The sequence below is a fragment of the Globicephala melas genome, chromosome 13 (assembly GCF_963455315.2).
Source record: "Globicephala melas chromosome 13, mGloMel1.2, whole genome shotgun sequence".
Taxonomy (NCBI): Eukaryota; Metazoa; Chordata; class Mammalia; order Artiodactyla; family Delphinidae; genus Globicephala; species Globicephala melas.
In genome coordinates, this window is record NC_083326.1 from 12,596,357 (window position 1) to 12,622,577 (window position 26,221).

Consider the following 26,221-nt stretch of genomic DNA (forward strand, 5'->3'; position numbering starts at 1 on the left):
TATCATCTTTTCATATATGTGTCTTGTATTTCTTTTAAAGTAACAGTTCATGTCTCTGGCTCATTTTTATATGGGGTTGTTTGATTAAACGCTTTTGATACATGGTTCAAGTATTTCCTGGTTTGTTATTTTTCTTCTTACTTTGCTTATGATGTTTTTTTTTTCTCATCACCCAATTTATTGACCCTTTCTCGTATTGTTTCAGGATTTTGTGTCAAAATTATGGAGTTTTCCTTGGTATTGGAATTCCCCATATCGTTTCCAGTTTTTTCCTTACGTGTCATTTGGAATTGGTCCTGCTTAAGTGTGTAAAAAATGGATATTATCTTTTTCCATATGCCTGTTTGTCTCCAAAGCACTTGGTAAGAAACTACCAAGTTTCTATATGTAGTTTTGTCTGTTTTCTAGTTTGTTCCATTGGCCTGTAGATAATTTATATTTTAATATTTAGTAATTTTGGCTCAAGCCCTTCTTTTTGAGGCTTCTCCTGGCTGTTCTTGCTTGTTTGTTTTTCCAAATGAACTTTGTAATCAACCTATTTAGCTCTAGGAGGGGAAAAACCTGATGGCATTTTCATTGGGATTCCATCTAATTTATAAACAAACTTAGGGAGAACTGATTTTTTTATAATGTTGGATTTCTATCCAAGAATATAGAATGTCCTTTATTCAAGTCTACTTTTTTGTCATTCGGGAGATTTAAAATTTTCCTTATGTAGTTTGGGACATGTATTAAGTTGTTGCTTAGGTAGTTAATTTTATTGTACTTCCATTATAACATTTAACTGGCTTTTGTCTGTATACGTGAATACTGTTGATTTCGTTAGTTACTATTATAAAAATTTCTTACTGATTTTATAAGTGTTTCCATCGATTCTTTGGGGGTTTTTCAGATATATATAATTATATCATTTGGAAATAGAGACAGTCTTCCCTCTTCTTTTTCAACTGCTCTGCCTCTGACTGCTTTCTCCTATACAGTTGTATTAGCCAGTACCTCCAACACAATGTTAAATAGGGACTATGATTATCAAAAAGATTTTATTATATAGTAATAATGAGTTTCTGTATTTTGAAGGTAGAAGTTTTTAGTTTGCAGTTGAAGCTATACCATTCGGCTAACTCATATTCTCCCAGTTGGTGGGGTTTGTAGGACACCTATACACATAGTACCACTGGGAGTGGTGCCCCTCCCTCAGATTACTGAGGGACTTCACCGGGAGAGTGTCTGTCTCTTTCAACTCCACTCGAAGATTTCTTTATTACCCCACCATCTCACTCTCCCTTCTCCCTACTACTCAGGTGGTCTCATGACTTTGGGGAAGTAAATCTAGTTATTTTTCATCTAAAAATGGAGTACCTTTGAATCACAGATACGTATGTATCTACTGATTATGTATGTTTGTTCAAGACTATTGATTTTAAAGTCAACCTTTTTAGAAAACTCAACAAAAAGTCAGCTGATATAAAAAAGATGACTACATTGATAATATGGTAGGGTTTCACTTGAAGTATGCTAATGTTTCTAAAATTTAAATTTCCACCAAAAATACTTAATATTGTTTTACTACTAAAAATGAGATACGATGATCTAATATGTCATCTGTCATCAAGTTTGCAGGAGGATAGCTTTGTCTCAGTAATTATGTTGAATAATACAAAAGGAGAAAAAAATCAAATGCCTACTAAATCCATGCAATGTGGTAGGTGCTTCTACATTTTCTTCAATTTCATTAGATTAAAATGTACTGATGAGTGATCTAAAAGGTATACATTAAAAGGGAAGGTAAGAAAATCAAGACCGTCTCACATTTTCTGCTGTAGTTCTTAAATTAGTTTTTTTTGTTTGTTTGTTTCTTTTTGGTTTTGTTCTTGTTTTTTAGTTAGAGAAAGAGGAAAGAAATCAAACCGCAGTTGTACCTTCAAGGATTGAAGCCCCTTCCCTTTGTTTGAACCTTAATAGTGGAATCTTATATGCAGGAGAAAAAGTCACCCTCTAGTAGTTTATTGGAGATAAATGGAAAATTTAGGGGGTTAGTCTCTGATTGGTAATTAATTAGTTCCACACGGTTTTAAAAATATAATTGACATACAACAGGTATAAATAGGATACATAGGAAAAGGGGAAGAAGCAATTAATTCTGACTGAAAACTAAATTCATTAAAACATTCCAATTTCAAATTTCTTTACCAGGTTGGTGATCATTCTGCAGGTACTGTATCTCTTCATTAGAGTAATAGATTTTTCCCATTCTCAAAGAAATAACCCCATCTCTTGGTTTCATCAGAATAAACTTTTATCAGTCTGTCTCAAAATATAGCCAGCAAAAATGTAAAGCAACGTTAAGTCATTTGACCAAATTGTATTGTACACATACTCAAGAGTATGACATTGTTCTAGATGCTGGATATTAAAAAAAAATGATATCCCATTTAATTCGGTGGTCTCCATCTCCACTCGGATGTTTATAGCTACTTTAAACCTATCATCTTCATCTATAAATTTTCTTTTTTCTATTTTTTTCTATCACTCTTTGTCATTGCCACCCATTTTATTACATACATACGTATCTCCTAGCTAAATATGCACTAATTTTGGAAGTGTTCCTATAATCTTTTATGTGATGATTGATGGTTTATTCATGGATTAAAGACTAAAATATTTCTTTGGTTAAAAGCATTTTATTTTAAAAGATATCATGATTTTATTTTATTTTTATAATAGAAAATTTAATCATAATAACTAGATAATAATCACTATATGGAGAAAGCATCTCAATCAGCCCTGGTGTGGAACAGCACATTTCTATCAGTAATAGTGATTATACGGCGGGGGCAGGGCGAGTTGATGTTGATAGGATCTCTCTGGATGAAATATATCTCAGTTCACCTGAGTTGGAGGTTTTGACTAGGAACTCTGAGACTCATTAGACTTGAGCAGTGCTTCCTAACCCAGAACAATTTTGCACACTCCCACCCCTACATTTGGCAACACTTGGAGGCATTTTTGTTTGTCCCAACATGCGGGAGGGTGTGATACTGGCATGGAGTGGCTTATCCAATGCAAAGTATCAGTAGTGATGAAGTTAAGAAACCCTGGGCTATAGTAATTAAAAACGGTAAATTTGTTTCCTTCTCTCCAGTTACATTTATAAGATTATATGCATATGCTTACGTGATTGGGGTTGATACAGCAGTTGAGTAGATAATATTTTTCAATGGTGTTTATATAAAATTAAATTACCTAGTATATTTTCTTTTGCATTTAGAATTTTCTGTTTCTTTTAAGGAAAACGGTTTTCTTTCTTTCTTTCTTTTTTTTTCTGCTCCGCGACTTGCGGCATCTTAGTTTCCCGACCAGGGATTGAACCCAGGCCTTTGGCAGTGAAAGCTCAGAACAGAGTCCTAACCATTGAACCTCCAAGGAATTCCCAGGAAAAACAGTTTTCTTAATATATACATTATATAATGTCTATGATAGACTTTTAGATTCTTAATAAGAGTATATAAAATAGATATCATACATAGGGCATATGCTAAAACTTCCTTTATGAACGCTCTGCATATTTAAATGATAAAAGATTAAAAAACAACTGGAAGTAAATGTCCTCCTCAATCTATATATCACAGCATATTTTTTATCTTTTCTCCCTCTTTCGTTCCCTTCCTCATTCAGTAGCTATTTATTCAGTGCTAAACATAGCTGTGGGCCCTGGGGAATATAATGACACACGAGGTGGTCATGGTCCCTGTCTTCATGGAGCTTAGTGTCTCTTTTGGGAAGGCAGGTAACCAAATGAGCAATAAAACAGGGTGGTAAGAGCTATTATAGAGAGAGTTTACAACTATGGGAATGGCCAGTGTAGCCAAGGGCAATGACGTGTCAACAGCTGGAAGATAATCACAGTATGTGGAAATGACAGGGGCTAATGTCAAAGAATGTATTCAGAAGGCAGTATTAAAACTATTTAAAAGGTTGGAGCAGTTTGAACTCTGTGAAGTCATTTTAATTTTATATAAATTGAGAATTTCTTTTTATGCAGCGTAAGTAAATAAGAAGGATAAAGGGAACAGAATGACAATATCTTAATTAAATTTAATTGAGGTCACATATTTGTGTTGTTTTTGTCAAATATTTTGGTTCTACTTCTTTATTCATCAGAACTGTGATTTTTTTAATCACTCATTACAAATACTCAAAAACTTACTACAGTATTGCTGGCACTATTTTAGGTGCTGTGGAAGTCATAAAAGAGCTGAAAACATGCAGGTATTTATAATATAGTTGTACATATGTTTCATATAACATTTAATGAAGCATTAATATATAAAGCACTTCTTAGAAAAGTGTTTGGTACATACCAAACATTTTATATTTTTATATATTGGCCTCTATTTTATTTTCATCCCAGTTATTATTGTAAGTAAGGAGCATTTGAAAAGAATGTGTGAACCTGCCTGGTAACCTGTGGATATATACCTGTTTATGCTGAAAGAATTAAACATATTTTAACGATGTGCTGTGGAACCCTCCAGGCGAAATTAGTGGTGAGGGCGGAGCGGCTGCAGAATTAGATTTCCTGGATTCTCGTGACACCAGGTGGATCGGAATCATTCATTCAGCCTTTTGAAAGCACAGTTTTGTATTGTCGGCATTCTCTGCAAGAGTGGTTGATTTACTTTGTTAATCTTCTCAAGTTTCTTTAATGACAGTTTTTTTTAGTGATTCTGTAATTCCTTTCCTGGTTCTTTCCCACCCCCCAGCACCCACCGCCTGCTGCCAGACTAGGGGAAAAAAATGTGATTTGTAATCTCAGAGTGGCTACTTAATTTTAAAACATATTTAAAATTTTGTTTTTGGTGGAATTAATTAAATAACGAAAGTTTATATTCTCCGTACACTGTAGTTGCTTTGCTATCTTGGTACTCATCTGACTCATTTTTCATTCTTTTTATAACTTTGTTTGCAAGTTAATTCTTTAAAAGCTCTGCCAGAGGCAATGATTGGTGCTCTTAGTTAATTCAACTTTCCATCCTCCTCTAAATCATTGGCTAGATATGAATAGTCTTTAAAATAAATTGTGAGATTTAATCAGTGTAATGTAGCAGAATAATGATGTGCATCTCTAGAGGCGTTCTACTCATTCCAGTGCGTGGATGTTTATATCTTCAGCAGTTTGATGCCATTTTATCATGTTTCCAGGCTGAAGTAAACATATTTCATGCGCCTGCTTACTTAGTTTTCTTTGAGGTCTAGCATTTTACTTCTTTCTTTATATTCCATGAATGAATATATAATTACAGTTTGAGACATGATTTGTGTGTCATTATGATAACGAAGTAACACAGTCTTCATAAAAATAAATATATGTAGTAAGCACTGCATTTTGATGTCCTTCGGGCTAAGGTCCAGGACCTTATTTTTTGTTCCCAAATGACCCAGTACCAAGCTCTTAGCAGGCACTTAACTGAGGAATAGACCTTTTATTTATTTATTTATTTACATTTATTTAAAAAATTTTTTTACTTTTTAAAAATTTATTTTTTATTTTTGGCTGCGTTGGGTCTTAGTTGCAGCACACGGAATCTTCATTGTGGAATTGCTCGGTCATTTGGTAAATGTGAGTGTAATTATAAAAAAAAACCTGCCAAACTGTTTTCCAAAGTAGCTGCAAACTTTTACGTTCCTGCCAGCCGTGAATGGTATTTCCTGTTGGTCTGCATCCTTACCAGCATGATATAGTCAGGCCTTTTTTTTTTTAATTAAAAATGTTTTTTGAAAATTTTGGTCATTCTAAGACATGCGTAGTGATGTCTCATTGTGATTTTAATTTGAATTTCCATAATGACTAGTGATGTTGAGCTTGTTTTCACATGATTATTTGCAATCCATATATCTCCCTTGGTGAAATGTCTGTTTAGGTCTTTTGTCCAAGTTTCTTTTTCTTTTAGGTTGCTTGTTTTCTTATCGTTGGGTCTTTAGAGTTCTTCATATATACAGGTCCTTTAATAGATATGTAATCTTTTCAAATATTTTTCTTCAGTCTTTGGCTTGTCTTTATTTTCTTAACAACATCATTTATAGAACAAAAGTTTTAAATTTTGATAAAGTCCAATTTATCAGTTATATCTTTCATGACTCACGCTTTTAGTCATCTAAAAACTCATTGGCAAGCCCAAAGTCATGCAGATGTTTACTTCCAGAAGTGTTACAGCTTTCCATTTATATGATGACTTGGTTTTTCCATTTGTTTGTTTATAAGTAGCATTCTTGCTTGTTTCATCCTTTTTAACATATAGCATATCTTCTACCATATCTTAACTTACTATCCATACTTAAAACAGCTTAAGGAGTTTTGCCTCTAGTCTCACAAGCCCTTGTTTATTTACTATCTATACTTATCACTTCTTAATGGGTTTCATCCATCCAAATGTTTTTCTTGTTATCTGTAGAAGAACTTAATATTCTCAATAATGAAGTCAGAGCATATCACAATATTTATCTAAGTTAATACTGTGAGAAATTATTGGCATATCACAAATGCCTTTTGTGTGATCTTACTTCAGAATATTGCTACCAATTAAATGTGTCATCTACTAGGATAGTATTAAAACGAGTCCTGTGTCTTTATTTTCAAATCAATTATTCATTGTGTGTTAAGAGATTAAGAGGTCAAAAGCTTTCCTACTTATGTGTGTAGGATTGACAATAACAGAAGTAATCATAAGATAAATTTGTTCTTTGAAATGTAAATATTCTGTTTTTGACTGCAAGTGGCTTATATATAAACAGATGTCCTAAGGTGTCTGCCAATGTAGTTCTAAAAGGAGTGAAGCAGCGCTTAATAAAAGTTTAAAAAAAGACAACTAAATGAGTTCATGAAATAGAAAAAAAGGTCGAATGTTGAAGGTAGTAAGTACTTCTAGAGAAAAACATAATTTAATAAAATAAGCCAAAATTAGTAATAATAAAAGCAATGGTAATAGTATTAATGATATTAATAAAGCTGTTCATTGAGCACTTATTATATCCCAGGTACTACACTAAGCTATACCACTTGTATCCATTATTGAATTTAATAGCTAATGTACCACTGTCTCATGTCTTGTTTTCATTGAGTTGCATACGAGGATACAAGGCAGCTTGGCTGAGTTGCCAGAAGTTATTACTTTTCACTGGTTGCCTTTTTGGGACTGTCTGCAAGTATAGATCAAACTCTCTGCCTTCATAATTGACTTCAAACAGCTTCTTCTGGCTCTATACAAACTAAATTTCTGGACTGCGCTGACGATGAGAAAGAGGTGTTATAGGGTTACCCTTACTTGTCCTAAAATCTCAAGTCTTAAAGTTCTTGTTTACTGTCATTGCACGGCCACCAACCCTGGCAGTCTTGTGGTTATATTTACCACCTGTTGACCTGTTCTCTCCATGTACCATGCTGGAGCCTTAAAGAATAAAACATATTCCCTTCCTGCTTCATATTTTCTGTTAGCACCCTGTTTCTCATTGCCTTTAGGGCTCTCACCTTAACTGACCTTTTAGCCTCATTTTTGCCTCTCCACACACCTCGTATGCTTTTGCTACCCACTTCTGTAGCTACATCAGGATCCTTTAGCATATTGTCCTGTCTTCCTTGAATTTTTTTTCACTTTTTGTCATTCCATGGTAAATTCTCATATATACTTTAAGGTGCAACTCAAATATTTCCTTTCCATGAGGTTCTTTTTGACATGTGCTCTCTTCCTCACCCCATCCCAAGCAGACTTAATTGATTTTTCTTCAGATGCTCACTGTGTTTTCACTTAAAAAATCTATATTTTCCACAAAGCTCTACATTTCTCTAAAGTCCTTGAGTTTTCCCCTTTTCATTTTTATCCCCTTTACCTAGCACAACCATCATTCCAAAAAAAAGTCGAAGACTCTTCCCTCCTTGTCCTTCCCTACGTTCAATGCCCCCCCTCAAAAAAAACTCTTGATTTTCTCCCCATTTATACCATTTTTATTTTTTAAAAAATCTAGATCATTGGTTTTCAAACATTTGAAACAAAGTGGTATCCTTTCTTCAAATGAAAACTTGCATACGCTGTGCTTGCGCACACACTCCCACAGATAAAAAGGTAAAGCTGGGGACTTTGGAGGCTCCGTGTTCCTCCTGGCACTTCTAGGGAACTTGTAAGAGCTCCAAGAAGTAAGGTCTGCTACTTTAGAAAGTAGAAAGTTTTGCACTGGCCTTGTTGCTATGTCTGTTTTTGAGTCCTTCCACATCATTCTTCATGTTGTTTCAGGAGAGATCTTTCTAAAACACAAATCAAATTATTACTCGTGCTTATATTTTGTTAATGAGTCCCCATGGCCTCACCTCACATGTGAGCTTCTTGGGAGGTAAGGGTGTCTCCTTCACTTTGCGTCACCTGTTATGGCTAATTCCTGGCACGGGCTTGGTATGTAGTAGCCTGGGTGTTGAAGAGAATGAGGGAACTTGGCACGGTTACCCATTTTCTTCATATTTGTGGCTTTGCTTTACTCAGATTGGCAGTGCCAGCCTCTTTCTTATTCAGATCCCTCCCATCTTTCAGGCCCAAATCTTCACTCCCTATTTCAAAGCTGTCCTTGGCTTTAGCAGCTTTTATCAGTTTACCTTTCTTTGATTTCTAAAGCAAGTTAATGTGATGATAAAGAACAACATGCTGATTTATTTAGTGCACTTTTTTGTTACCGCATGGTGGTATAACCTCTGTCTGGGTAATCCTAGCAACAACAACAGAAGCCATAAATGGTTTCAAAGGTACTTTCTTATCCAGGAGGATATACTTTACCCAGTTTTGAGATATATACTTTGGGTTTCTCAGTCAGCCAGAGGTCATTATTTTAAGTTTATGCTTTAGTACAGTTGTGTGTCAAGACAGATTTGCCTTTGTTTCTCAACATGTTGTAGGTTGAACAATAAATCTTCGTTTTATTGTGTCTTCTGAAACCAAAATTGCTGTTGAGTCAGCTCATAGCCTGCAAATCAAACAGAAATCTTTGAAAAAGTACATGCAATGAATTAAAAGCATTAGGTGTGATTTTCACCTTGGATGTGTTTCAGGTTCTTGTTGGGAAAGAGGAATAATAAAGCTTTATCCCCTTACATTAATATTCTATTGCTATAGTGTACTTCCTAATTATGTTTTCTGTTCCTTGTGTATTTTTCAGTAAGTGTGTTTCCTCTGTTGCTTTCAGAATTGTTTATAATTGCATTTCATGTGAGAGCAGTTTTCTTAAAAAAAAAAAAAAAGGAAGTGCTAACTAGGAAAATGTATTTCACCCCATTAAAAATAACTATCAAAACTTATGTTACCAAACGACTATTATATTTGTATTCAGGCTTGAAGACATTTTCTTTATTTTTAACTATATTTTTCATTTCTCTAATTGCTCTGTGGCCTTTATTAAACTAACTTGTTTTTGATAAATTGAAATGATCTCTATTTAGATTTAGGGATAAATACCTTCACCATTTCTTATAGGAAGGCTTTTCTCTGAGACATCTATAACGTTATATTTTATATTTTTGATGTTATTGGGGAAGGAAAAGTGGACACTGTGTCTTTAATGGAAAGCAAAAGGTTATCTTTCTCTGGCCTTTGTGTGTATGTGCTGATGTGGATGTAGGCAGCCAGACAGGCAATGTGTGCAGAGAGACTAGGGAACTGGCTGCGGATCGATAGACGTGGTGTGAAGTGAATTAATGCGAGGCAGACCGTCTGTCTGTCATAAGGATTGCGGGGAATGCGGAGCGGTGTGGTCAGTCAATGAGGAGATCTGCTTCCAATAAATTCAAGCCTGCTGCCTGAAAATAAATTCTAGATATGCACCCCCTCCCTTCCTTATTGTGAAATTTTACTTTATTCAGAGTAAATGTGTATATCAGATTCTTGCCTCATGTACTTTAATTGGACCACTGGAAAACCACAGTTGGGAAAAACTGATGAAATAAAAATACCTGCTATTCTTTTAGATCCATTTTTCAGTCTCAGTGGAAATCTATATTTTAATGGGAATCAGAAATATAATGTTTGTTAATATTTGTAAATATTCTGGTATACATTTTTCTTTCTGAGTCCTAGGAATATTGTTTAACACTTCCCTCTAATCGCCAATAAAATAATAATGAATTTAAATGGTTTTATATTGCAGTACTGGTTAAAGTGCTGTGTTTTAAATGTTATTCTATTAAAATTTAGTATTTAGTCTTTGATTGTTAAGTTAATCACATGACACTGAAGTCTTCTGAGTTCACATTATTAATCATTACTCAGATATTATTAGCCAATAGGAAAAAAATGTTTATAAACGTATTGGGTTGACCAAGAATTTCCTTGGGATTTTTCCATAACAACGGAAACCCAATGATTTACAAGCTTTTGAAAGATAAATCTTATAATAATGGACCTGATTTTACAGATGGGAAGAGGCAAGTGCAGTTTTATCTCATTGATTTTGAAAACTATATTTCCATATTTACATTAAAAAATGTTTTTCTAAGGTGATTAAAAATATTGCATACAAATGGGACAGTTGTCTATATACATCTCTCACAATGAATAGTGGTCTAAGTATTTAGAAATCTAGATGGCGTGAAGATCTCATCATACTCTTCCCTGTCCTCTGTTTCTTACTTCTGCTGCTGCCACAGCCAAGCCTCCTTCCTTTCTCTGCTGTGTCCAAACTTACTGATAACAGTTTTCTCCTCCGTTCCATTTTTTCCTTGTTCTCCTTCTGATTCACAGCGTAGAACCCATTTATACCCATTGTCTGCATAATGTGTGTTCATTTTTTTTATTTTGTGAATCTGGATTTGGTTTTTTAAGTACCTCACATTTTCCCATGACTTCTTTGTATCTTTTTTTATTGTATCTCTTTGTTGCACCTTTTTTATTGTATGTCTTTCACCAAAGCACACTTATTATTATTTTAAAGTATATTTAAATAGCATAATTTGTGTCATGGGATTGAAGGTATTGAGTTCTATTGACGATGTATTTATTGAATCTTTATGAGATGTTCTTTACTGCCAAGTATTTTGTGGATATTCAGAAAATGAATGTCTTAGATTTTATGGCATAGTTTGACAGATAAGATCACTTACATCAAGTACGTAAGAAAATAGCAAAGAACTACCATATATTTAATTGACAGTGCTTATAATCTTGATTATCAATATGCAAGAAACTGAAGCCTCCATGTCAGTGTCCTAATATTTCTCAGGAATATTTCATCATCTTACTGATAGTGGAGAGTGATGAGGTGACTTTTATGTTTCAAAAAAGTTTAGTTTTTTAATACCAGGAAGAAAGTGATACATTTTTTTTCTGGTCATTGTGTTTCATTGCAAATAGCATTGTATTGTGGCATAACCTCAATTCTTTTTAGTGACAGTGATGTAGTACCTTCTATTGTATCTTTTTTTTTTAAGTTAGGTTTATTGAGTATAATTTATATGTAGTAAAATTCACTCTTTTTAGTGTACAGTTCTGTGAATTTTTAACAAATGTAGATAGTCATATTTCTACTCCCAGGATTAAAATATAGATTATTTTCGTTATTCTAAAATAGTTGCTTAGACCATTTTGTAGTCAGCCTTCCTATCACACCCCTAGCCTCTGGCAATCACTGATTTGATTTGTATCCTATAGTTTTGCCTTATGCAGAATGTCTGCTGTCTGTTATGTCTGCCTATTATAAGATAGTAATGTAGCATGTAACTAAATACTGTGGAGATCAGAAATATGGAGGTTATGGTTGGGAATTTAAAAAAATGTTTCTTTTTTTTTTGGCAGGTAATGATTACCATGCTTAGAAGGGTTAAATAATGGGTTTTGTTCATCTTTTACCATAACTTTATGGTTCAAAAGGAAATCTTCTATCATTTCCTTAAAACAAACTTATTAAAATTAGCTTTAAATGATCTGTGCCATTTGTATTTGATTGTAGTAATTTGGCCTTTCCATTCTCAGTATCTCTTACCTTTATATCTTCCAACAAAGGTTGGAATCTTAGGTATTTTGTTATCATGACAATGCCCAGTTAGACTTCAAGTTAAGTTATTTTAGCTGATCCTTAAAAATGGAAATATATAGAATTTTGAAGTAACCAAATCAATCTTTTTGTATTGATTTGTAAACAAAATAACCCAGAGAATTTGACTATAAGAACTAACAGAATGAGTTACAAATATGGTCAAAATCAAGAATATAGTTTAATTTTTTAAATTAAAAAGGGAGGGCTTCCCTGGTGGCGCAGTGGTTGAGAATCTGCCTGCTAATGGAGGGGACACGGGTTCGAGCCCTGGTCTGGGAAGATCCCACATGCCGCGGAGCAACTAGGCCCGTGTGCCACAACTACTGAGCCTGCGCGTCTGGAGCCTGTGCTCTGCAACAAGAGAGGCCGCGATAGTGAGAGGCCCGCGCACCGCGATGAAGAGTGGCCCCCGCTCGCCGCAACTAGAGAAAGCCCTCGCACAGAAACGAAGACCCAACACCGCCGTAAATAAATAAATTAATTAAAAAAAAAAAAAAAAGGGAGCATTACTCCTTCCTGACACAAGAAAAACATTCAGGGTGAATTTGTTTTCTTATTGCATAAGTGTTCTATGTGGCCCTTGTCTCCCTGTTTTCTTCAGCTACACGGCAGAAATGATACCAAAAGAGTACACAGAAGCGGTGTGGATTTCTTGGTTGATCTGGAATGGTAGAAAAGCAAACTTTTTTTTTTTTTTGCGGAACGCGGGCCTCTCACTGTTGTGGCCTCTCCCATTGCGGAGCACAGGCTCCGGACGCGCAGGCTCAGCGGCCATGGCTCAAGGGCCCAGCCGCTCCGCGGCATGTGGGATCTTACCGGACCGGGGCACGAACCCGTGTCCCCTGCATGGGCAGGCGGACTCTCAAACACTGCACCACCAGGGAAGCCCCAAACTTTATAAAAACAGCTTCTTTGAGATATAATTCATATGCCATTAAATTCACACTTAAAACGGTACAATCCAGTGGCTTTTAGCATATTCTGAGTTGTGCAGCTATCACCACCATCAATTTCAGAACATTTTCATTACACCAAAAAGAAACTATAGACTCATTAGTATAACTAGATGGAGTCATGCAACATGTGCTCTTTTGTGCCTGGTTTCTTTTACTTAGTGCTTCATTTCCTTGTATTGCTGATTAATATCCCATTGTATGACTTTATCACAATTATCTATTCATCAGTAAATTGTGATATATTTATACATTTATTCATCAGTCTGTGGACATTCAGATTATTTATACACTCTGGCTTTTATGGGTAATGCTGCTGTGAGCATTCCTGTACAAGTCTTTGTGTGGACATATGTTTTCATCCCTGGCAGTGGAATTGCTGGGTCACAGGATAACTCTATGCTTAACCTTTTGAGGAACCACCAGACTGTTTACTGTAGAGTGCTGAGAGTGCTTTATATAGTCTAGGTACTAGTCACTTGTTGGGTATGTGATTTGTGAATCTTTTCTCTTAAGTCTGTTGCTTGTCTTTTTAACCTTATAATAGGGTCATTTATAGAGCAAAAGTTCTTAATTTTAGTGAAGTCCACTTTACCAGTTTTTCCTCTTATGGATTGTGCTTTTGGTGTCAAGTCTGGCCTCAGGTACCAAAGATTTTCTCCTACTATTTTTTTTTTAAGTTTTATAGTTTTATGTTCTACATTTAAGTCCAGATTCATTTTGAGCTGATTTTTAAATAAGGTGTGAGCCGTAGTTCAAAGTTCATACTTTTTGTGTGTGGATATCCAGTTGTAGCAGCCCATTTGTTGAAAAGGCTATCTTTCCTCCATTGATTTGCTTTTTGCACCTCTGTCAAATAACATTGGACATATTTGTGTTTGTCTTTTTCTGGTTTTCTATTCTGTTCGCTTAATCTAAAACCAAATAGTTTTAATAACTTTAAATGATAAGTCTTCAATGGGGCTGGCTGATTTTTCCTACCTTATTTTTTTTTCAAAAATTCTTTTAGCTATTCTAGTTCCTTTGTCTTTCTATATAATTTTAGAAATATTTGGCTGTATGTACAAAAAATCGTGCTGGGATTTTGATAGGAATTACATTAAACCTGTATACAGAAAATTGACATCATTACTATGTAGAATCTTTCAACCTATGAACATGGTATGTCTCTCCATTTCATTTATTTATACCTTCGATGTTTTGTCAGTGTTTTGTAGGTTTCATCTATTTTTTTTTTGTATTTACATCTTTTCAGTCTTTTTTTACAGTATTTCAGTCTTTTTTGAGCCAGCGTTACTAGTATTTTTCTTTTAAGTTTAGGTGTCCACGTATTCATTGTTAACATATAGAAATATAATTAAGAATTTTTTTCTTGTATTTTGCAGCCTTGCTGTACTCACTTATTAGTTTGCTTATTTTTTGTAGATTCATTTAGATTTTCCACATAGACAGTTATTTTTTCATTGAGTAGGATTACCTCATCCATTCCAAACTGTATGTGTTTTCTTTTCTTGCTTTATTGCACTGGCTAGAAATTTCCAATGCTGTGGGGTTTTTTTGTTTTGTTTTGTTTGTTTTTACATCTTTATTGGAGTATAATTGCTTTACAATGTTGTGTTAGTTTCTGCTGTATAATGAAGTGCTATATGTATACATATATCCCCATATCCCCTCCCTCTTGCACCTCCCTTCCACCCTCCCTATCCCACCCCTCTAGGTGGTCACAGAGCATTGAGCTGATCTCCCTGTGCTATGCAGCTGCTTCCCACTAGCTATCTATTTTACCTTTGGTAGTGTATGTATGTCAATGCCACTCTCTTACTTCGTCCCAGCTTCCTCTTCCCCCTCCCTGTGTCCTCAAGTCCATTCTCTACGTCTGCGTCTTTTTTCCTGTCCTGCCCCTAGGTTCATCAGAACGATATTTTTTTTTAGATTCCATATATATGTGTTAACATATGGTATTTGTTTTTCTCTTTCTGACTGACTTCACTCTGTATGACAGACTCTAGGTTCATCCACCTCACTACAAATAACTCAATTTTGTTTCTTTTTATGGCTGAGTAATATTCCATTGTATATATGTTAAATAAGAGTGGCATTGTGGACATCTTTACTTCATTCTTGATCACAGGAGGAAAGCATTCAGCCTTTCACTGTTAAGTATAATGTTAGCTGCAGATTTTTAGTAGGTGCTTTTATTAACTTGAACAAGTTCCTCTCTCTCTTCTATTTGTATTTTTCTGAGGGTTTTTTTAAATCATGAATTGGTGTCAAATTTTATCAAGTTATTAACATGTTCATATGATTTTTTTTCTTCTTTAACCTCTTAATATTTTGGTTTACATTGATTGATTTTTTGAATTAATGTAAGGATCGTGTTACACTGATTCAAAAATCAATGTAATACTTATATTTTGTCAAGGATTTTTGAGACTATATTCATGAGAGATATTGATTTGTAGTTTTATTTTTTTTGTTGTTTGTACAGTTGACCCTTGAACAACGTGGGTTTGAACTGAGTGGGTTCACTTATATGTGGATTGTTTTCAGTAGTAAATACTACAGTACTACATGATCTGTGGTTGGTTGTATCCATGGATATGGAGGGCCAGCTATAAGTTACACCCAGATTTTTGACTACACAGAGGTTTGGTGCCCCTAACCCCTGCATTGTTCAATGATCAACTCTATTTTCTTTTTTTCTGACAAGATATATAGGATTTTATAACCCTTACTTTGTTTTGGAAAGCATCGATCAAAGAACCAGTTTCAGCATAGATACTTCTTGGTCTTTCAACCTTGGTTACTTTGAGATATCCACGTTTGCTTCTTAAGCTCTGTTCCAAAATACTGAATGCCCTCAGTTGAACAGTTGTCTAGTATAGCCCAAGAACACCATGGAGGACTTCACAGTAATTGTACTCAATATCATGGGATTCCATGACTTCTCATGCTTGTGCTGTGATATTCTGTCATGCCTCCTATCCTGCCCTGAGCAACTCAGTCCCTGGGAGGACTTACTGGTAAAAGGATATTGGGGTTGAAATCGGAAGATCTACACATCAATACTGGTTCTTGAATTTAGTAACTGTGTTATGCCAAGCAAGTACTTGACCTCTCTGATTAAATGAGATAAATTTAAATGGATTTATAAACTTGTTACACATAAATACTAGCGTTATTTTCATGGAATCCATTAATTTTACAGGAAAGGAAAATACTACTAATAAATGATTGTTGCCATCTAAACTGTTCCTTAATATCATTTCCCTGTTTCTCTGATCATTTTCAAAGTTATCAACTGTTAAGCATGGAATGAGACTGAAAGATTTCAGAGATTTATATTTTGATTTAATAATCTGAAACAACGATCTTTGATTTTGTGCTTAAGCAGTAAGTCTGTAGAAATGTGGTGTTTACCTTCTTATCTCTTCTTTGTGATTATTTTACTGATAACCATCTTTAATCAAATAACATAATATTATTTTTCTAGTAATTCCTCTTTATTTTAAAATTTTATCTTGAAAACCTGACAACAAAAGTGATGCTGTAAAGGGATGGCCTTTGTCATTTTTTGTTATTGGGGACCATTCATTTAGCACTGTTCATTCTTTTGTTGGAGCAATACTTAATAAAGTGCTTGCACTAAAATGACGTTCTCCTCCCCAAATTTAAATTGTTAGGCCTTGGAACTGCCTACTGGTAGGTCTACTTCTGGATCATTCATGGTGGTTAATGACTAAGATTCTTCCTCTTGGTGCCTTTCATAAACCTGAGGCAGCAAGGTTGAATTTCATATAGAAATTCAGTTAATCCATCTTGGAAGAAAAGAAATCCTGGAATATTTGTAGCTTCTGGTTTTAAAAATATTGTGTTAGATTTTATATGTGCAGTTATCGAAGTACTTATTAAGAAGATTTGATTAAAATGTTCAACTCCTGAAGTAAGTTCCAGTGGGTGACATTTTTCTATACCATGATTGAGCAATACCTCTTGGTAACCATGTGTAAAATATTGGACACCCCCTCCTATCCATTGCCTAATTAGATGCAAATTGACAACAAAATATAGGCATTCTCCTCTTTTTGAAAGTTTGCTTTACAACCCTTCACTTTTATGAAAGATTGTCGTCAGTACCTGTTTTTGCTGATTGAAAGATAGCTCAAGAGGATTTTCGCTTTTATGAGAAAAGACAAAAGACAATAATAGCACTCAGCGTTTGTTTAGCAGTGAGCTGTCACAGAGCCAGGCACACCAAGAGCGGCTTAGAGCGGCACCACCAAGCTCCTTCCCTGGGAACTAGCTCAGCATCTCAGCATCAAGCTGCCATGGGTTTGAACTGTGTCTGTGAGCATCTGTGCTTTGTCTTGAATCCTGTGCATTTGTTAGGAAGATGTGTCCTAAGGTGATTGCTCCTTTGCTTTATATCATTCTGGCTTACAAAAGGTTTCACAGCAGTGCTCTACTTTCAGATAGTGGAGGGGGGGAACCTATGTATCATCAAAGATGGGAAACTAGGTAAGTAAGGAAAAGACCTTTGTATGAACTTTCAGATTCTCAGGTGGTTTACAGAATGGAAGTTTTTGGTGCCCTGATCTAGTTCACCTGTCTGCTTTCAGTTAGGTTCTTTCAGTTCCATAATTATCTGACCTCATATCTAATTCCTTCAGAGACAGAGAGATATTATGCTCTTGGGGCAATGCATTTCAGGTCTTTTACACAGAATCAGAACACAAATCCCTCTTTTGTCATCATCCGTCTTCCCAACCCCCAAATTATAAGCAAACTAATATTAAAGAGAAGTAAACTTTTAAAATAGTCCTTCACTCTAGGTTTTTTTCTCCCTCTTTTTAGCATAATTATGTCTAAATTTGCTAAAGTAACTGTAGCAAAAACATTGAAAGGAATCAAGTAAAACTGTAATTTACTTCATCATTTTTCTGTTCCCAGATCTTCGTTAAAAGTCCGTATAGTTTGCATCCATGTACATATATATATATATAAAGCAATAGAACACACGTGAATATTTTGTTCATTAATTTCTGTCTCTCCCTAATTTTGGTGAATATATTGTATTTTTTTTTAACATATTGCATTTGCATCCAGTAAGTCAATTAAAATGCTTTAAGAGTTTTGGTCCACCTTTCATTTTTTTTTTATAAATTTATTTATTTTATTTATTTATTTTTGGCTGCGTTGGGTCTTCATTGCTGCGAGGGGGCTTTCTCTAGTTGCAGTGAGCAGGGGCTACTCTTCTCTGCGGTGCACGGGGCTTCTCATTGCTGTGGCTACTGTTGCGGAGCACGGGCTCCAGGCGCATGGTCTTCAGTAGTTGTGGCGCACGGGCTTTGTTGCTCCGCGGCATGTGGGATCTTCCTGGACCAGGGCTCGAACCCATGTCCCCTGCATTGGCAGGAGGATTCTCAACCACTGCACCACCAGGGAAGCCCCACCTTTCTTTCAGTTTTTAAAAACTAACCCTTGTGCTTCCCATTTGTTTTAGCTGGGGTCTCAGCAGAAGCCATGCAGACTATTACCACTGCTCCTGATGCCTCAGGGCCAGAAGCCAAAGTCCAAGAGGAAGAGCACGACCTTGTGGATGATGACATCACCACTGGTAACCATGATATCTTTAACGTCCAGTATTGGAAAATGCTTTTAGGTCGTTTACAGTGGGGTTAAATATGTTGATGGAAAGGATGGAAACTTGCACTGATGGAGTGTTTAGTTTTTGATACCCTTTAGTGCCCTTTTTGATATTGAAGTAGAAAGAAGCAGACTGTTTATTTCGTCCAGGTTTGCTCATTGTTGTTATAACAGTGAACCTGCTAGATGTGCATTTGATTTTCTGAGAACCTTCTAATTCAGAGGCTAGGATCATTACTAAAGCCTTGGAACATGTAGAGGAATACACTTATTGTGTTATGAAAAGTTTTGCAATTATAGTAGGGTAAACTGAAAATATCAAAGTTGTAATAGCAATTTATGCAACACAGGCTGCATGAGGAAACTTACAGATACTCTTTGTACCTATACTATAGAAATGAATCCTGCTTTTTCAAATTACTTACATTGTTTGGGTATTCAACATTCTTATCTGTATTATTTATCACCTGATCAGGCATAATGTAAAATTTATGAAAGCCATACACTGCATATGTTCAGCCTGTCTTTTTATAGGCTTAAAGCAGTTTCAATTACTGGATCTCCAAATGCATTCAGCTCAATTTCTTTCAATGAACGGAGGATAAAAACAACCTAGTATAAATATTTTTATTGGTATTAAGAATGATAAACTCTTATTTTTGGTGCGTATGGTTAAAATGTAAAATCTGACCATATAAATCTACAATTATTGTGAAACAAGAAGCATTAACTTAATAGTAATCAATAATTTGAAAAGAAGCATGCCCAGTAAATATCAGTAAAATTTTTAACAATAATTAAAGGGAGAAAAAAAACCCAAAAAACAAAGGGAAGTTGTATTTTTTTTCCTCTCCCTTTTTCCTTTTAAAGCTCTGTGTAGCAGGTTCTTTACTGTTATCACCTGACTGCCCTTAAATTTCTTTCACTGGGAAGAAGTTGAGGGAGCTTTATGATCTCCCTTGAAAATTTACAAAGCCTTTATTTAAAAACCTATAGACTTGTGCCACTGCTGCAAATAAGTAGTTGACTACATTGAGGAGCATCCGGTTTTCTGCAAAAATGAGATGATGGTGGTTGCTCTTACTTTTTAATGTATCAATTCATTGATTAAAAAAAAATCATCCACCTTAAATATAAATTAGTTTGCAAACTTCCAACTTTGCTGAAAGTCATTTGTACTTCACAATTATGGAACTTGTTTTGGCAGCTACTAGAGGAAATTATTTCATTTAAAGATTTTTAAAAACTATTTCTTGCTTTATTCAGTTTTCACTGCTTTTTTAAAAATAATGCTATAGATATGTTTTGTTATTCCCTCTAAATTTTAAAGGTTTTCTTGTCTATAAAAAGTCATGGTTTAGGGCTTCCCTGGTGGTGCAGTGGTTGAGAGTCCGCCTGCCGATGCAGGGGACACGGGTTTGTGCCCCGGTGCGGGAAGATCCCACATGCCGCGGAGCGGCTGGGCCCGTGAGCCACGGCTGCTGAGCCTGGGCGTCCGGAGCCTGTGCTGCGCAATGGGAGAGGCCACAACAGTGAGAGGCCCGTGTACCGCAAAAAAAAAAAAAAAAAAAAAGTCGTGGTTTAAATAATAGAAAGAAGTTGCCTTTGCAGTAGTAGAATAGCTCAATTTGCATTCCAGAATAAAAGCTGAATTTTTGAGCTCTCGAGTAAGTATTATTAAATCAGTACATTGAAATTTTGAATTATGCTGTGCCGAAGTCACGAGACAGCATTATAGCACATGACTGTGTGCTTATTTTATTGTTAAAAAATCAAGAAAAAATGAAAAATCTAGTTTGGAGAGTCAGTTAATGCTACGTAAACTGGGCGTCCAGAGCCTGTGCTCCGCAATGGGAGAGGCCGCAACAGTGAGAGGCCCGCGTACCGCAAAAAAAAAAAATAAATAAATGAATAAATGCTACATAAACTATATTTTAATCTGTAAGAGTTCAGTTAAATGTATGTGATGTATGGCTTTTATCAGTTGATTTACTCATTTCATGCCATGAGGACTAGAAGCAAGAATGCTCAATAGCCAAAGAATTTAAATGACGCCAAAGGCTCCCTTAACATGTTGTCAGAGCAGCGAGCATGCTGCCGCCTGTAGATCGTTCAGGCTACCTTTAGATTGTGTGGCTTGATTAAGATGTGGTATAGATTTCTGTGAGGGTTTAGAAGAAAACCATATTTCTTTTTATTGACTAGAATCCTATATAAATTGCATTATGAAAAATATGGTAGGTGCATTGAGAGAAACCTGTTTCAAGCAAAATAATCTTATTTTGGGATAACCAGCATTGTAGAGCACAAGAGGTACTACGAAAGGGAAAACTGGCCAATTTAGCCATTCACTTTGAAAAATCTGATTTTTCCCCTGGCTGTTTAAAAGGAATTCCTCTAATAATATCACCTCAAAACAAATAGAAATCGGGCTTCCCTGGTGGCACAGTGGTTGAGAGTCCGCCTGCCGATGCAGGGGACACGGGTTTGTGCCCTGGTCCGGGAGGATCCCACATGCCGCGGAGCAGCTGGGCCCGTGAGCCATGGCCGCTGAGCCTGCGTGTCCAGAGCGTGTGCTCCGCAACGGGAGAGGCCACAACAGTGAGAGGCCCGCGTACTACAAAAAAACAACAACAAAAAAAACCAAATAGAAATTATAACATGACAGATATTTGCTTATATTTTGAATGAATTCTTATTTGAATGCTGTAGCTAGGCTAATATACATAGTTGTATTAATTTTATTTTTGTAGTAATCTGGGGCTTAATTCTTCAATTAACTGAATTCAACAGCTGACCAAGATAGCAATTAAAATATGAAGTATAATTTAGTGCTTTTGTATAGGCAGAATTTCATATTTGAAATTTTTCTTTTGAGTAAGAGCAAATGAGGTATGAATATTGTCTTAACGACACTTGGATCTGAGCTTGGCAGTCTTTGTGTTTGCTGTATAAAAGTAAAGAAGCATGGATAAAGCTGTGTAAGTGTTGGCGATGATCAATTGGAACTAATTAAATTTATTTGAAATGAAGAGTCTTAACTGGAAGAGGACAGCTGGAAAAACTGGGAAGAAAAATTGAGTCTTGATTGAGACAATTTAAACCTTCACCCTGTCATTTAAAAAATATGCTGCAGCTTCTTTCTAAATCTCTCTTTTGAAAGCTAGTATCTATTGATCGGCTCTACAAAGTAATGCCAGTGTGCCTTGGTCAACACACACTCTCCGTTGTGCTTAGCATTCCAGCCTAAGGTTTATCAGATTCTTTCCTTTAACCAAATGTCTTAAATTACATATCAAAGCCTTATTAGCCACTTTCACAGATTAATACTGTTTTATGTAGGAAAAATATTAAAAGCTATTCCTAATTTTTAAAAATATTGTATAGTATGCATGGGAAATATACTCCCTCCTCCAAGGGAATTGTTTCAGGTTTTGCAATACTCTGTATATTTAAAATCTATTTTAACAACAATAGTAGTGTTTTCTTGAAAGTAAAAAGAACGGCGTTAAGATTGTTTCTAGATTATTTATCATTTTAGAGTCACAAGAATATTATTCTGTACCTGTGCATTTGCTTTTGTATGTGTACTTTTATTTTTGGTATTGCAGTTTAAATGTTTATGTAGATATATAGTCAGCATTTGTAAATAACATGTTATTTTCATTACAATATGAAGAGGTGATAATTATGTTAATGGAGTAAATCTCACTAAAAACTGATAGACATAGAAAAAATTTTAGATAAATCATTGTCTGTTTTTTTAAGGTAGACCTTTTAGGTGAGTTTGTTAATTATCTTTATGCAGTTTTCATTGAGGTAAAGGATGGCATTCTGTGTGAGGATGAAGCTATACATCCCCTAAATGTGGCATTTTAAAACATCTTCCCTTAATATCAGGTTAAAAAGAATTCGGGAAGGGTTTCACTCACAAACCTGTATGGACCCCTTTAAGAAAGTCACTGTATTCTCCTGTGGGTCATACTATAGTGTCCTACCCCTTGTTCAATATGGCAAGGACACAAACTGACCATATAACTGTGATAGTCAGGAGCCACTGACATTGTCAATAAGAGACAACTTGATACTAGATCAGCAGCACAGTGGACAGATTCAACTACTCACAACAAATGCAACGATGATACATGTATTTGGATGGGTGTGTTGACTCGATATTTGTTGTATTTTTTGTAGCATTTAAATTTAATTTATAAAAAAAGATGAGAAATGCTATGGAAAAAGAAAAAATAGAGAAAGGTGAGAGAACTTGAAAGCAGTATCAATTGTTAACTTACTTTGTACCAACCACTTTATTCTTGACACTAACAGCATTTCTTTGAAGTGTGTTCTAGTATATTTGTCCAGATACAGAGATGAGGAAACAAGCTCAGGGGAGGTCACGTTCATGGGACTGAAAATGAGTCCTGCCTGACTCCAGAGCTGATGTGTAGGCTTGAGCACCACCCTGCACTGCCTCATAGTCTCCAACTCATTGAAGTTTGGCATCTTTTCACTTTCTTTTGAAATGGGAGATGATGTCACCATCCACCTTTATTGCTTACAATAGCGAGCATAAGCCTGATATTTGCCGGCTATATTATTGCCTAGAAGGCAAACTTGTTATTCTAAATTTAGAGCAAGAGATTATCTCCCTAAAGGGGGAAAATCAGCACGTATTTGTTCTTTAAATGTTCTTTTAAAATTTGTTCTTTAAATTATTTAGGACTGCTATCATGTTAAGACCATAAATACAGTTACTGTTCATTACTAAACAGTTATTACATACAGGTAAAATGAAATTTGTATTGTTCTGTCTAGCTTTTTGAAGTCACCAATATAAAACTGACACCTTAACATAGATTCACACAGCAGAGTCAACATTTCTAGTATATTAAGTTAGAGCTGAAAAGCACGTCTTGTCTGAGACTAAATATTGATTGATTAATTTTACCATTTACTGAGGCTCTGTTCATAAAATGTTTATACATTTGTTTTGACTGAAAGATAGGAATTCATCCTGTTAAAGATAAGCTCTAAGGAACAAAATTTAGGGCATTATATATTCAGAAATCAGAAGCACTTTCTTAGCAGAGAGACAGAGGCCTTATAATTCGTAAACTAGAATAAGACTTTCTGCATTGCACCATTTCCCTTTCTCATTCTTTAATTTATAACTGACAGTCTAAAAACAGTACAGATCTATGTGAATTTTAAATCGTTTGTTTTAAACTGTTACCGCTACTCTTGTGATTGACTTCAGAATGTTAGCTACTACACAATATGGGTTTACTGTTATTAAGATTTGGGGTAATTATAAACGACTAGTGCTGTGGTTTACTTACCATGCACTTTTCTTTTTTAAGAAAAATAAGTGTGAATTTCATAGTTTTCTGAAATATGTCTTCAAGTAATTTACCTTTGTATACATTTTTTTTAATCTGGGAGAAGAAAATTTAAATTAAAATATTTTTGCTGTTTAGTGTTTAATACTCAGTTTTAGTTATACGTTGATAGGATGTTAAGTAGAATATTTCTAAATATGGTATTTGAGAGTTGACAGGAATATTAAAATACAGCCCAAAGTATGGCTTTTTGTCATTCATTTTCTCTTTTCATATTTTCCACTCTGGGTGACTGACTTTCCCTTTTCTTTGGTTTTAACTACCACATCCACGTTAAAGACTATCAAATCTGTATCTCCAGCCTAGGCTTGTGTTCTGAGTGTCAGATTAATATGTCCTCCTGCCCAAATGCCCCATAGATACCTAAATACCAAGTCCAAAGTGAGCTCATATTTATTTCTAAAACTCATCTCCTTTTATATTTATATCTCATAAAAGGCATCACTGAGGGTACCATCAACTGCCTAACACCCCAAACCAGAAACCAAGGAATAATCCTGGCTTTCTTACTTTCCAACAGGGTCCACTGGTAGTTGGTACCAGTTCCTATAAACTATACCTCTTAAATATCTCCCAATGATTTTCCCCTTCTCCATTTCCACAGAGAATACCTACGTCCAGACTTTAATTTTTTCTACTTTGGATTATTATTATATTCTCCGGTAAACATCTTGCTGTCTCCATTCCCTCCCCTTCCAGTTCATGTCTTTCATTACTATGAGAGTTTCAGAAGCCACTTCATCACCTTTCACCCTCATTAACTGCTGCTTAATGGTTTCCCATTAATTATAGCACAAAACCCAAACACCTTAGGAGGTATCTAGGGCTCTTCGAATACCTGACCCCTGGCTCTAGCTTCAATGGCTGCTGTAGCAACTGAACTTAGTTTCTACAGAATACCCTGCTGTTTCATGACCCTTACTTTGCCTGTGCCCCTCCATCTGGCTGCTATGCTCTCAGTTCTCTCACATGTGAGGTGAAGTTCTGAGAGTTCTCTTCAAACCCAGCGTGAGTGTCACCATCTTCCCGAAGCCTTCCTGGACCCCCGTATGTAAGATCTCCCAGTTCGTTGTATGCATTTCTGCTGTTGCACTCTGTAACACTGTTAAGTGACCGTTTACTTATCCTCTGTGAGTCACGTGTGTGCATATGACTTTTACCTCTGTATATTTCTAGCACTAAAACAGTGCCCTGGTCCATAGCATCCTCTCAGTAAATGTTTATTGAATGAGTGATTGAATTAGTGAAGCCATATGATCACTCATTTCAAAGAGCATTCCTGGGCTTCCCTGGTGGCGCAGTGGTTGAGAGTCCGCCTGCCGATGCAGGGGACGCGGGTTCGTGCCCCGGTCTGGGAAGATCCCACATGCCGCAGAGCGGCTGGGCCCGTGAGCCATGGCTGCTAAGCCTGCGCGTCCGGAGCCTGTGCTCCACAACGGGAGAGGCCACAACAGTGAGAGGCCCGCGTACCGCAAAAAAAAAAAAAAAAAAAAAAAGAGCATTCCTTATATACTATTTATTTATTTATATTTACTATTCTTATGCAATATATATATGTATCTCCCTAACCTCCCCACTTTTCCTTAGTGGGTATTCAATGGCACAAAAAGTGTTTGTAACAGGTCAGTGAAGGAATATAGGCTTATTTCTGGATAAACTGTCTCTTGACTTTGTGAAAATGAGATTTGGAGAAGATTTAGGAGCATAAGCAGAGAAACAGACTCTTAGGACTCTCAGAGAGTTCCCTTTTTGTGGCCTGCACTGACCAGACAGTGGCAATGTGCTTATAAACAGTGGTCTGAGTTGTCTCTTGAGGCACACTTTTCCCTCTGGGTGTGTCTCTCCCGTTGCCCTGGGAGCTGTGCCACCTCATTTCTAGGCTCAGCTCTGTCAATGAAAACAAAAATCTCTTGTGTTTTTTCTGGAACTAGAGGTACCAGAGTACCTGTTATCCAAGAGATCCCTCTGGGGCTTGGGACGCCACCGCTGGAGAAGCAAGGTGGCTTGTATGGGAGTAGGGGAGAGATGGGGAAGTGGGGAGATGCTCACAGGAGGGAGAGAAATACAGAGTTTTTCCAGGAGGCCTGACATTTAACCACACGCCACTAAAGAATGAGAGTGTGGAATCCTGTTGTGTGATGGTGCACGTAGTGTTTT

The 26,221-nt window shown here is 35.9% G+C and overlaps 1 protein-coding gene across 6 annotated transcripts in view; it reads left to right on the forward strand.

The window, feature by feature from the left end:
• WDR7 (WD repeat domain 7) overlaps positions 1 to 26,221 on the forward strand; it is a 374,489-nt gene that overhangs the window by 139,019 nt on the left and 209,249 nt on the right. For all 6 annotated transcript variants that reach the window (XM_060310354.1, XM_060310358.1, XM_060310355.1 and 3 more), the window contains one exon: positions 18,520 to 18,633. In XM_060310354.1, coding sequence (XP_060166337.1) covers positions 18,520 to 18,633 — 114 coding nt within the window. The remainder of the gene's footprint in view (positions 1 to 18,519; positions 18,634 to 26,221) is intronic.